The sequence below is a fragment of the Astyanax mexicanus genome, unplaced genomic scaffold (assembly GCF_023375975.1).
Source record: "Astyanax mexicanus isolate ESR-SI-001 unplaced genomic scaffold, AstMex3_surface scaffold_31, whole genome shotgun sequence".
Lineage (NCBI taxonomy): Eukaryota > Metazoa > Chordata > Actinopteri > Characiformes > Acestrorhamphidae > Astyanax > Astyanax mexicanus.
The window spans coordinates 7,060,082-7,074,083 of NW_026040041.1; the positions used below are offsets into that span (position 1 = coordinate 7,060,082).

The window sequence follows — 14,002 nt, forward strand, 5'->3', positions numbered from 1 at the left end:
GAATACATATACATATCCTCGGAGGACTATTAATACTTTTTTTTATTCATTTATTTGTTTAATTTATACATACATATGTATACATTTAATATAGTTTGGGGGGGTTGAAGGGAGTGTGATGCAGAAGGGGGGAGAAAAACAAGCAAACAAAAACAAACAAACAAAGAAAAAAAAGAAAAGATATAAAAATAGGAAAGAAAGAGACATAAATATATATATATACAAAAATATAGCTAAACAGAAAACAGAATCATGAAGTTATGTGCGATTTTAACTGATGATTTTGCTACGGTTTATCTTTTGTTGGATTACTGTAATGTTTGAAATAGATGTGTCTAAATTGGGTCTGAATCTGTGTTTTTGGTGGGTTCTGAGTGTCTAGAGAGAGATAGTCTGTTAGTAGATTTTTCCAGTGATTGATGTTAATGTTATTTTTTGTTTTCCAGTTTATGAGGATGATTTTCTTGGTGATGACTCGCGACATTAAGATTATTCTATTGTTTTGTGGTGTTGTGTTAGTGGTTGGTGTGTCTCCTAGTAGGCAGAGTGATGGTGTTGGGTGGATTTGGGTGGTGAGGGCATGAGATAGGAGGGTGATAACTTCTTTCCAGAACTGGTTAACGGGTGTGCAGTGCCACATAGCGTGGATATAATTATCAACTGTGTTTTGATGTAGCATATGATATTTTTCCTCTTAGAACCGCTTTGCCAGTCTCCCATAAAAGTGTTGGTGATATGTCTGGAGAATCATTTATTTCTAGGAACGATACCCACTTTCTTTTTATATAGCTGTCGAATTCTTGATCATTAAGTAGTGATGTGTTAAAGTGCCATCTAAAGGTCTGTTTATGTTGTTGAATTCCATATCATTGAGACAGGTGCATGGTCACTTATTGTGATAGGGTGAATTTATATATGTACAATGTTTGAGAAAATTGAATTAATAATTAGAAAATAATCAATGTGTGAATATGATTTATGTACTGCTTAGTAAAATGTGAATTCTTTGGTTGTTGGATGATTTTGTCGCCACCCATCACCAAGACCAAAATCCTGCATGTACTGTTTTATTATTTCAGTGAAATTCAAGTTGCGTGTGTTCTGAGTATGAGCTGATTGGTCTAAAGATGAATCTATAACTGCATTAAAATCGCTTCCAATCATGATTGAATAGTTCGATAGTGAGGAAATTTGTGTAAAAAAGTCATGAAAAAATGAGGGATTGTCAATATTTGGTCTGTAGATGTTAGCAATGGTAAAAGTGTGGTTGTTAATGGTGATATTTATGATGATAAATCTTTCATCTGGGTCTGTGATTGTAGTATTGTGTGTGAATGTGATTTTGTTATGTATTAAAATGGCTACACCTCTTTGTCTAGAGTTATAATTGGCTGTAAATGTATGATTGTGTTCTACTGATTTCAGTTTATGTTGATCTGATTCTGTTAGGTGAGTTTCTTGTAGAAGGTATATATCTGCTTTTAAACGGCTGAGATTGAGGAGTATTTTAGTTTTTTTCTCTTGGGAGCCGATTCCATGTATGTTCCATGTAATACATTTTAATCATTGCAGGTTGGAGTGTTGTTGAGTGAATAAAGCATGATTGATTCAAACATGATTAAAACAAATAGAAGTAACATTTTAAAAAATGTTAAAGAACAACAAGGAATTGGAAATAAAAAATAAAATAAGAATAAAGCATGAATAAAACATGATACAAAAGTGCCGTTACAGAATAAAAGTGGGCAGAGCTGCAGTGTTTTCAGCTAAGCTGAAGGCCTGATCAAACATGTAGGTTTTCAGTCTGGATTTAAAAGTGTTTAGAGTTGGTGCTCTTCTAATGCACTCTGTCAACTGGTTCCATTTAAGAGCAGCGTAGTAGCTAAACGCTGCCTCTCCATGTTTAGTTTTTACTTTAGGAAGCTCTAACTGACCAGTTCCTGATGATCTGAGAGTTCTGCTCGGCTCATACTGCTGGAGAACATCAGATAAATATGCTGGTCCTGCACCATTAAGACATTTATAGACCAGTAACAGAACCTTAAAGTCATTTATGTAACATACTGGTATCCAGAGTAGGGATTTAAGGATGGGGGTGATGTGCTCCCTTCTTTTACTCCTAGTCAGAACTCTGGCTGCTGAATTCTGAATCAGCTGAAGCTGTTTGATGGTCTTTTTTGGGAGTCCAGTTAGGAGTCCCTTACAGTAATCAATCCTACTAGAAATAAAGGCATGGATGAGTTTCTCCAGGTCTGCTGTAGACAGAAAATCTCTGATCTTATTGATGTTCTTGAGGTGATAAAATGCTGATTTGGTGACGGCTTTGACATGACTGTTAAAAGTGAGATCAGAGTCCATTTGTACACCAAGATTACGCACTAGTTCTTTAGATTTTAGGCTTTTTGAATCCAGATAGGCAGCTAGTCTGTGCCTCTCATTACTATTCCCAAATAAAATAATCTCTGTTTTATCTTTATTCAACTGCAGAAAGTTCTGTCCCATCCATTTATTTATCTTCTCAAGGCATTTACACAGTGAGTCAACGGGAGCATAGCTGTTTGGGCAGAGGACCATGTAGATCTGAGTGTCATCTGCATAGCTGTGGTAAGATATCCCATAGTCACGCATGATTTCACCCAGAGGAATCATATGTAAATTAAATAAGAGTGGCCCAAGAATTGAACCCTGGGGTACACCACAGGTCACTTGCACAGTCTCACAGAAACATTATTTTCCATTTCCACAAAGTATTTCCATGAAGGTATGAACTGAACCATTTTAGGACAGTTCCAGAAAGTCCAACCCGGTTCTCAAGTCTATCTATGAGAATGTTGTGGTCAATGGTGTCAAAATCAGCACTGAGATCAAGCAGTAGTAGAATAGACATTTTTCCTGAGTCTGTATTTAAGCGAAGGTCATTGATAACCTTAGCCCTTAGCCCTTAGACCTCAGACCCTGCGTAGGTACTTACTATTTGAAGAATGTCTGCTGAAATTGAGTAAAAAACATTCTTTAAAAACTTGGTTGGTAATGTATCAAGACTGCAAGTGGATGATTTGAAGTGACTCACTGTATCAATTAAAACATCTTCATTAATAGTGCTAAATTGGGACATTTTGACTATGATGCTTTTGCATGGTTTTGGAGAGCACATGGGCTCATCTGTGGATATAGGTGTACTGATGGCTTGTCTGATATTGTGTATTTTAGTATTAAAAAAACTTGAAAACTCATTACATCTCTCAGTTGAAACTAGCTCAGAGGTCATATATGTAGGTGAGTTAGTTAGTCTGTCAACCACAGTGAAAAGAACTTTGCTATTGTTAATATTATTGTTGATAATGCTGGAGAAGTAGGATTGTCTAGATGTGCACATTATTTTATTGTAATCACGCAGTCCATCTTTAAAAATTTCTTTGTGAATGTGAAGCTTGGTTTTTCGCCATCTGCGCTCAGCCTTTCTGCATTCTCTCTTTTGGAGCTGAACTGCAGCATCATTTCTCCATGGAGCTTTCTGCTTGCATGGCATGGTTTTAACTCTAACTGGTGCAATCTCATCTAAAACTCTAGCAGTTTTTGAGTTAAAACTATCCAGCAGAGTATCTACAGAGTCTGATGGTTTGCATGGTGCAGAGCACACTCTGCTCACAAAAAGTTCAGCTGTCATGTCATTTATCTGCCTTTTCTTGTACCTAATCTTTCTGGCTTCACTGAATTCAGCGCGAGGCTACAAACAATATAAAACTCAGTTCAGTTAAATAAAAACAAGTAAGGACCTGTAAGTTCATCAAATATTGTCAAATATAAAGGAGAGGTTGAGGTTTTGATGAGCTGTTTTCATGATTTGAAACTGAAACTAACTAGAACTTTTATTATTCTGCGCAGAAAGCCTGTGATTGTGTTTAATGAGTTTATATTTTATATTATTTATTTTTTATTCATTTTAATTATTTTAATTATTTTATTAATCAAATTATATATATTCCCCATGATTCCCATGTTCTTAGTTTATTGAAAGAAATTTGATAATCTCTTATCATTCTTATCATTTTACTTTACTTTCACTGCTATTATTATTTTCTTCATAAGATAAAAATTCTTTACTTTTTATGTCAATTTTTATGATGTTTTTAAAATGTCCTATTTTTCCTTGTATATATTTTATTCATCTATAGTAAATGTCAGTTTTTATTTCTATTTTTTAAAATATTTTGACTCCCTTTTAAACTGTAAATGAGGGTCCCCCTCCGGTGTAAATAATCGATTGCTTGATTAATATTCAGTGTTGCAAACCCAGTTTTTATATAAACAATAAACAGAATAAAGAATAAAATAACTTTACTCTTGCCTAAGTTGCTGGTTTATCTGCACAGCGTGACTGCGCAATTTCCTATGCGCTGTTAAAATAGGAACGAACAGAAGTCAGCGTGCAGCTGTGTCTTAAAGGGGATGGATACTGGCACACTGATTGGTTTCATGTTGCGCCCAAAATACACCCATGAATAATTAAGGGAATTAAAACACACCCTTTTGCGCCGTTGGAGCTGCGCAACAATACCAAAGACACAGGACACGCCCCTAAATCTAGCTGCGCAGAGCGCAATTACCAAGTGTGCTATAGATCGTTAAAATAGGGCCCATAGAGTTCTCTGGTATAATTATCCTTGGGAATATCAATGTGAATGTTAAAATCACCAGCAATAATAAAATGATCAAATTCAGTAGAAATAAAAGACAGCATATCTGTAAAATCATCAATAAAATCAGCATTGTACCTTGGAGGCCTGTAGACAATTACTAGTAATATTCTTGGTGCCCCTTTTAAAACTACACCTAAATATTCAAAAGATGTGGAGTCTCCAAGTGATAACTGCTTGCATTGGAATGTATCATTAAACAGCATAGCTACACCTCCACCTTTCTTGCCGGTACGTGAGACATTTAAAAAGTTAAAGTTTGGTGGAGCCGACTCAATTAATACACTTTCAGCACTACAAGAATTTAACCATGTCTCTGTTAAAAACAGAAAATCAAGCCCATAATTTGTAATAAAATCATTAATTAGATAAGACTTTTTAGTAAGAGATCTGATATTTAGCAGAGCTAATTTAATACCCTGTGCGTTTTGTTCCAAAGACTGTGGGTTACAATTTACATACTGCAGGTTGGATATATTCACATTATCTGACCTATACTCCCTGTTCTTTCTGCTTCTGACAAGAACTGGAATGGGGGAGATAACTGGCACACAGGGTCCGTACTTGTTTTGAAAACATGTACTGCTGACATCACCATTGTAGCAGCACGGACCCAAAAGATATCAGTTTGCTGGATTACTTGTGGCGGCCTCTTCCCTTATGGTGGAGTGAGGTGGGAGGGGCTCCTGCTGGTGAAGAAGTCGAGAGCGAACAGAAGAACATGGCTCCCATCCGATAACTCCGCAGTCTCTGGGGGGGGAGGATGTTGTGTCTCTGTAGTGCAGACAGTGTCCTTGGGTGTTAAAGCTGACGTGTCTTCACCAGTGGGAACAGAGAAGTTGCACAGAGAAAAAATGATGTTCTGTGACAGGAATTTGACTCCCCTCTTGTTGGTGTGCAGTCCATCTCACCTGAAAAACTCTCTTCCCAAAAATCAGATTGAAATTGTCAATGAAGTTCAGTCCGTTTGACCTGCAGGTTTTCTGAAGCCAAATGTTTTAAAGCCAACAGCCAAGAGAACATATTGCAGCCCCTTGCAGGTAGAGGACCACTGATGAATGTCTGGATGTTGAACTTGCGCAGTGTGGTAAAAAGATCATTAAAGTCTCTTTTAACACCTCAGACTCCTCTTTCTTTGTATCGTTCTTTCCAACCTGGAAGCTTCTCATTCAGTTCAGAAACTGTGATGTTTGGCTCACATCAAACGATGAGTTTCTGATTATTTTTCATGCCATGAACAGAGTCATCCCCCAAAACAAGGGTGTCTGCTGAGCCCTGTGGCTCTCCTGGGGTGTTTTGAATGGCTGAATCTTCTGGTTCTTTCTGAATCATACTGGCTGGTATTTAAAAAGTCATTAAGGTCTTGCAGTGGCTCAAATCTGTTTTGCAAACTAAGTGACTGGAACTGATTTCCTCTGGCTCTGTGCTCTGTGATCTCCGAGCAATAGCTTTAGCATTAGCATTAGCCAGATGTGCTATGTTAGCAGGAGTGGAGGATACTACAGAGCTGTATGTGGCATGCCGTTTGGGTTTAGCTCCAGTGCTAACCCATTGCTGGTTTTGCCCATATCTTTCAGCTGTACTCACATTATGGATGTCCACATGATCTGCTGGTCCAGTTCTGTTCGTCTCCACTGCTCGCTGCTCCGTTAAAAACCTGTTGTCCGCTGGCAGCACTCCCACTCTCCGATGGTCCTCGAACAGCGCAGAAATGCCAGTCCTTAAACTCTGATAACAAGGACCGAATTTTTTCCAAAACAGTCATTCTTTGTAGAAGATTGTAGCAGTTCTGGCAGCACTGGTGCTCTGAACCCACACAAGAAGGCATCTTGTAGATTTCTTCTTTAGCACTCTACAGAAACTTTTCTGATTCCTGTGCCTATGGCTCTACTATAAAATGTCCAAAAGAAACTAGAAAAAAATAAAATAAGAAACAAAATATGGTAGTGCTAGTGCTAATCTAAATAATGAGCTCAGACACTGTAGCTCGAAAATGTCTAAAAATAAAGAAAAGTATGAAAGATAGCAGAGATAGCAGAGCTAAGCAGAGAAGCGTCTGAACGGCACAGAAGCAGTAAGCAAAAAACTCATTTTTAGGAGTATTTAAACACCCGCTAATTAAGTGTCAACACCCATAAAAGTGGGAATAAAAAGTAATTTTTTGTTGTTTTTCTAAAAGAATGTTGTATTTGCTAAGCTGAAAAAATTTGAAAGTATATGGTAAAACAATGTTTTCACAACAAAAAAACAGCAGTATCCCATTCCCTCCAAATTTATATTTTTCAAGAGATCGTGTGTGTGTGTGTGTGTGTGTGTGAAGGTGAGATGCTCTGTTTGTTGTATTTTGATGATCTTACCACAGTTTCTCCAGTTTACAGTGTGGATTCTTCAGTCCAGCAGAGAGCAGCTTCACTCCTGAATCCTGCAGTTTATTATTACCCAGGTCCAGTTCTTTCAGAGTTGAGGAGTTTGAGCTGAGAGCTGAGGCCAGATCTGCACAGCTTTTATCTGATAGATTACACCCAGCCAGCCTGAGAGAGAAATGATAATCCATTAGAAACACTGACATATAAACACAAACACACACCCCTTAGGAAGGAGGTGTATTAGTATATTTTTCAGATAATTATTATATTCTTTATTATGTATTATTATTATTCTTTTTCTTATTATTACTAGTCAGTGAATTAAAACAAGTGCAACTGTAGGTGTTCAAGTGACCTCTTTTCTTGCTTGATTACAAATAAAAAAATTGCCTATGTATAATAAAAAAAACAATATGGATAAATCCTCCCTAACACACACACACACAAATTTGCAAATTCTGATTTCTTTATATAGATAGATAGATGCTGTCTTACTTTCGTGCAGCATAGCACATAGTCTCTTAGTCACTTACTGTTAAACTTCCTGATTTTCAACTCTAGTACACTGTCCAGCAGACTCATTGGAACTAGAAAAACTAATCAGTTGTTTAGAAAATTATTATTTTAGATGGTGTAGCTCCCCTTAAGCACAAAAAAGAGAGACAGAAAAAGCTCGCAATGTGGTAAAAAGATCAAACTCGTACCTTAAGTTAGTACAAAATTTATAATAATATCGATCAACTAAACTGAAAGTGTTTCATTCTGAGTGGAAAGACAGTCTTGTCAAATATAGAAAAGACCAGGCAGGTAATAAACCTCAGATTCCAGTCATTCACACCAACAAAAACACAGCAGTTCCCCATTCCCTCCCAAACTATATTTTTCACTTTGTCTCCACTTCTCCACCTGGTATCTGGACTAGGGATGTCCCGATCCAGCTTTTTGAACTTCCGATCCGATACCGATTTTTTTTTGCACTTCCTATCCAATACCGATATCGGCCGATACCGATACCGGCCTATCCGAGCATGTATTAAAGTTTAAAGTTATTTAGCCAACTTACTTTGTTGTCAAACTCATGTTGAAAAGCGTTTTACTCTTGATAACAAGTAGCCAGCTGAATTAGGTTTGTTTGAATAATACACAATGGTTGGTAAGGAGAAACCGACCTGTTTATTTAGCAATTAATAAACTCAAAATAGACAAAATAATAAATAGCAAACAGAAATGGCGACAGTAAACCAAGGCTTAAAAAGCCATAAGTGCAAATAATATTGTAAATTGTATTAAAAAAGCAAAACACACAAACTGAGTAGAAAATAGTCTATTAACAGCATCAGTACTCTTGACTGCTGTACTCATCAGTGCTCTTGAACAAGTGTAAACCAAAGCTTTAAAAAATCATTTAAAAGCAAAATGCCTTCTACTCCCCAATCTCCTCCACACTTTGCTGCTCCATCCCATCTACACACTCCCTTCAATTCCAACTGTTTGCCCTGCCTGCAGTCCGAGCATGATGGGGAGATTCTTTTTTTACAAAGACGAGCATTTCAGTATGCTCAGGTGTCAGCCTGCTCCTGTGTTAGTAATGTAACCATAATATAATAAATATTTTTTATAAGCAATTAAAGCTAAATTATCAAAATAAGTTACGTTTCACACAGTTTTACCTTTTAGTTGCATAAATAAGAAACATAACATGTTTCATAAACTTTATTTGCAAATAATTGTGAAATTTACCCATACCCACTAGTTGAGATGTGATACTACAATAAGCATAATGACACTAAAAACACAACAAGCAAACATCATAATGTTAAGAGAGAAAACTTTATTAAATTCAAAGAAAAAACTGTTCATAAAGGGAGCAAACGCTGCCTCAAGCCGGTCTGACCGGAGTTCATCTTTCCCGGCCCGGGGAGATGCTATGCTTGTTTGCTGAAGTTGTGCTGAAAAATGTGGACCGGATTTTATTCTCACTGGCGAAAACACAGCTAAAACTGGAATGGATTATCTAAATGAGTGCGCTGGAAAACCCGGATCGGACTGTGAAAAAAACTGGATCGGGAGTCTGGATCGGCATTTTCTTGTGCCTTCCGATCCGATATCGATACGCATTTTTTGCAAATATCGGCGGCCTAATCTGGACCGAGCACAGCTGCTTAATTTAATTTGCATAAGAGATCATGTTTGTGTGTGTGTGTGTGTGTGTGTGTGTGTGTGTGAAGGTGAGATGCTCTGTTTGTTGTATTTTGATGATCTTACCACAGTGTCTCCAGTTTACAGTGTGGATTCTTCAGTCCAGCAGAGAGCAGCTTCACTCCTGAATCCTGCAGTTTATTAAAATTCAGGTACAGTTCTCTCAGAGTTGAGGAGTTTGAGCTGAGAACTGAGGTCAGATCTGCACAGCTTTTATCTGATAGATTACACTCCTGCAGCCTGAGAGAGAAATGATAATCCATTAGAAACACTGACATATAAACACACACCCCTTAGGAAGGAGGTGTATTAGTATATTTTATATACTATTATTTTTTTTCTTATTCTCATTACTCAGTGAACATTTTTTTCTTGCTTGATTACAAATTAAAAATCTGCCTATGTTTAAAAAAACAAATACAGATAAAGTCCTCCCTAACAAACACACACACACACAGCTGCCTCTATCATTATTGTTTAGTAAATTTGCAAATTCTGATTTCTCTTACTCACTTACTGTTTAACTTTCTGATTTTCAACTCTAGTACACTGTCCAGCAGACTCATCGGAACTAGACAAACTAATCAGTTGTTTAGAAAGTTATTATTTTAGATTGTGTAGCACCCCTTAAACACAAAAAAGAGAGACAAAAAAGCTTGCACCATGGTACAACGATCAAAGTCGTACCTAAAAGCAGTTAGTACAAAATTTATAATAATTTCGAACAACTAAACTGAAAGTGTTCTATTCTGCATGGAAAGGCAGTCTTGTCAAATATAGAAAGAACTTAATAAAGCCCACTCAGTGTATCTGGCCTCTTTAGTGTTATTTCCAAATTAACTAAAAACCAGGCAGGTACTGAATCTCAGATTCCAGCCATTCACACCAGCAACGCTTTTATGGACTTCTTTGATAGAAAACTGAAAACATTCAGGATAAAATTCAACAGATAAATATGTCATCTGGTGTGGCTGATATAGGACAAAACTCAGTTACTGAAGTTATGATGAGTTTTTAACCCACTTCAACAGCTAGAACTAGAGAAAATTATCTCCTCATCAAACAGCACAACCTGCACACTTGATGCAGTTCCCTCAAAATGACTAAAACAGGTACAGCCATATATAATTAAACTTCTGTTAATGATAGTAAACTCATCGTTTACCCTGGGGCATGTACCCAAAGTCATTAAAACAACGGTAATTAAACCTCTGATCAAGAAATGTGAGTGAGAATAAAGACAATCGAGAAATGTGTAAAAGATGTGAAAACATTGATGTCTCACAATTTTCTCCTATTAAATAATGATAAAACAGAAATTCAAAGCTGCTAGAAATAAATGATCAGACTTAATGTTAAATCTGGCCGACTTCTCCGTCACACCTGGTTCAGTAGCTAAAAACCTTGGTGTTATCATAGGTTCAGATCTAGCATTCGATAAACACATATCTAATGTTACTAGAACAGCTTTTTTTTTCACCGAAAAATGAGTAAATGCCTTCATTACATCAAGGCTAGATTATTGTAATGCACTACTGTCAGTATGTTACTGCAGTAATTAAATAAACTTTAGCTAGTTCAAAATGCTGCAGCCAGGGTCCTTAATAAAACTAGAACATTTGAGCATATTAGTCCAGTCCTATCAGCACTGCACTGCTTCCAGTCAAATTCCGCATAGACTATAAAATTCTCCTGTTAACGTATAAAGCCCTACACGGACTCGCTCTTGAGTATTTACGAGATCTCATCTCCTATTATGAACCACCATGATTACTTAGATCTCAGGGTGCTGGTTTCTTAGTAGTTCCTAAAATTCAGAGGAGCTCTGCAGGAGGAAGAGCTTTCTCTTATAAAGCGCCTCAACTCTGGAATAATCTCCCTGAATATGTTCGGGACTCAGACACAGTCTCAATCTTTAAGTATAGAATGAAAAGTTACTTGTTTAGTTTAGCTTTTGGTCATTAATGTTTCTCTCTTTAGATAAGTCTGCAGATCCAGGGGTTCATGGACAGAGGGAATTGTAGGTAAACTGAGATGCTGGTGCTGCTGTTCTCCCACTGCACACGGTCACTCAGGTTTGTGGAGGGTGAAGTGGGTGGATGCTGGTGTTTCAGGGTGCCTCCGTGTCTATGTTACCTTCTGCCTCTCTACCTTTAGTTAGGCTGTTTTATTCAGTTCTGCCGGAGTCATTAGCCACACTCTGATACTGTTTTATATTCTCTGATTTACACAAATCCAGTTAAAACTAATTCCATCTCTCTGCTCCTCCGAGTTACTGACTGCCCACCTGTCTGACCCGATACCGATGGATGTTGGACCCCCAGGCTCTCATGTCCCCTGTCCATCCAGACTGATGGAAGTTTCTGAAGTCAGCTCTTCTCCATCACCCACCACAGATTAGCTGCTCATCATCCATCTTACTCTCCACTACAGATTACATCCAAGCTTACATGAACTCTAACTGCTTCCATTAGTAGTGCTGCTTTACTCCAGGATATAAAGACCTTTTAAAATGAATTTAAAAGTCATTTGACCAGTGGTGGGTTGGGTACCACTTATATGTGCGTATTGGTCCTCCCAACGTTTCTTCCTCCTCCTCCAGCTCTAAGGAGTTTTTCCTTGCCTCCGCGCTCACTGGGGGTTCTGTATTCTGTATTTTTTATGTTTAATGTTTCTGTAAAGCTGCTTTGTGACATCAATTGTAAAAAGTGCTATACAAAAATACATTTAATTTGATTTGATGATTAATCATCATTTAACCCCCCCATAAATTTACTGTAACACTGATCATCTATCAGTCCGGAAAAGGTTACAAAGTCATTTCTAAAGCTTTGAGACGCCAGAGAACCACAGTGAGAGCTATTATTAACAAATGGAGAAAACATGGAACACTGGTGAACCTTCCCAGGAGTGACCGGCCCACAAAATTACTCCAAAAGAACACAAAACAACATCTAAAGAATTGCAGGTCTCACTTGGCTCAATTAAGATCAGTGTTACAGAAGAGCAAAACTCCTCCACAGAGATGTGAAAGACTCATTAACAGTTATCACAAACTCTTGGTTTCAGTTGTTGCCACCAAGGGTGACACAGTCGAGTTATTAGGTTTAGGGGCAAATTCTTTTTCACATAGGGACAGGTTAGTCTGAATAGATGTTTTCCCTGAATAAATGAAATTACAGTAGCTTCTGTTTGTTTTTTGCTTCTTTTTAATTATTGTTTATCTTTCCAAAATATTTTTACAAGGTAACTTAATAAATCTGTGCTCTCTCAAATCATGCTAGTAGAGAATTTTGGTTTGTTTTTTCACCATAAAAGTGCTTCTTTCACTCTTCTGCTCCACCGCTGCACTGCTGGTATGTGTCACTGGTCTCACTACTGGACTATCAGTCCTGCCTGAGAGTTCAGGATGTCATCATCTACCTGCTCAACAGAGTTTATGCTCACCTAGACAGATCAGTCAGCACTGTGAGGGTCATGGTTTTTGATTTCTTCACTGCATTTAACAGCATTCAGCCTGATCTTCTGGGTGACAAGCTGACAACAGTGCAAGCAGACGCCGTCCTTGTCTCCTGGATTGTAGACTACCTGACGACAGGCCATAGTACAGTGGTGTGAAAAATATTTTCCCCCTACAGATTTCTTGGGTTTTTGCTTTTTTTGACATAATTACATTTTTCTGACTATCAAACAAAGATAACCTGAGTAAATATAAACATATATAAATATATATAAATATAAAAAAACACTGTTTAATTATAATTTTATTTATTAAAAGGAAAATACTATCCAGTCTAGCCGTGTGTAAAAAGTGTTTGCCCCTAAACCTAATAACTTGGTTGTGCCACTCTTGGCGGCAACAACTGCACTCAAGCTTTACTGATAACTGGAAACGAGTCTTTTACATTTCTGTGGAGGAATTTTGTTCCACTTTTCTTTACAAAATTATTTTAATTCAGACACATTGGAGGATTTTCCAGCATAAACGTCCTGTTTAAGATCATCCACAATATCTCAATCAGACTTTAACTAGACCCTCCAAAAACCTTCATTGAGTTTTTTTAAGCCATTCAGAAGGTAACCTGTCGCAGAACCCAAGTACTCCTAAACTTGAGGTCACAAACAGAAATTCTCCTTCAGGATTGTCTGGTAAACAGCAGAATTCCTGATTCCATCAATTACAGCAAGTTATCCAGCAGCCCCAGACCATCACACTACCATGACCATGTTTTACATTTAGTATGATGTTCTTTTAATGAAATTATGATGAAACCCGACACACACCTTTCAAAAAGTTCCACTTTTGTCATGTCCAAAGAATATTTAAGAAATTTGTGTGCTTATCATTGAATCATTAACACTGACCTTAACTGAGGCGAGTGAGACCTGCAGTTCTTAAATGATGTTCTGGGTTACTTTGTGACCTTCTGTATGAGTTGTCCATGTCCTTTTGGTATAATTGTGGTCAGCTGGTCTCCTGAGAATCAACAGTGATTCATGTTTTCTCCATTAGTGAATAATAGCTCTCACTGTGGTTCACTGGAGTCCCAAAGCTTTAGAAATAACTTTGTTACCTTTTCCAGACTGATAGATGATCAATTACTTAGTTTTTTTGCCTGTCTTTGAATTTCTTAACATCGGGGCATAATAATGTGCTGCTTTTTGAGATATTTTATCTGCTTCATGTTGTCAGACAGGTTCTATTTTAGTGATTTCTTGATATTACAGTTTTGGCAGTAA

The 14,002-nt window shown here is 37.3% G+C and overlaps 1 protein-coding gene across 13 annotated transcripts in view; it reads right to left on the bottom strand.

Moving 5' to 3' along the window:
- The window catches only part of LOC111188855 (NACHT, LRR and PYD domains-containing protein 12-like), an 859,751-nt gene that overhangs the window by 640,939 nt on the left and 204,810 nt on the right, over nt 1-14,002 (bottom strand). Inside the window, exons 16-17 of one of the 13 annotated variants that reach the window (XM_049472891.1) lie at nt 9,329-9,502; nt 7,055-7,228 (exon numbers count right to left, since the gene is read on the bottom strand). The exons of the other annotated variants lie outside the window; for them this stretch is intronic. Coding sequence (XP_049328848.1) covers nt 7,055-7,228; nt 9,329-9,502 — 348 coding nt within the window. The remainder of the gene's footprint in view (nt 1-7,054; nt 7,229-9,328; nt 9,503-14,002) is intronic. 13 annotated transcript variants of the gene reach the window in all.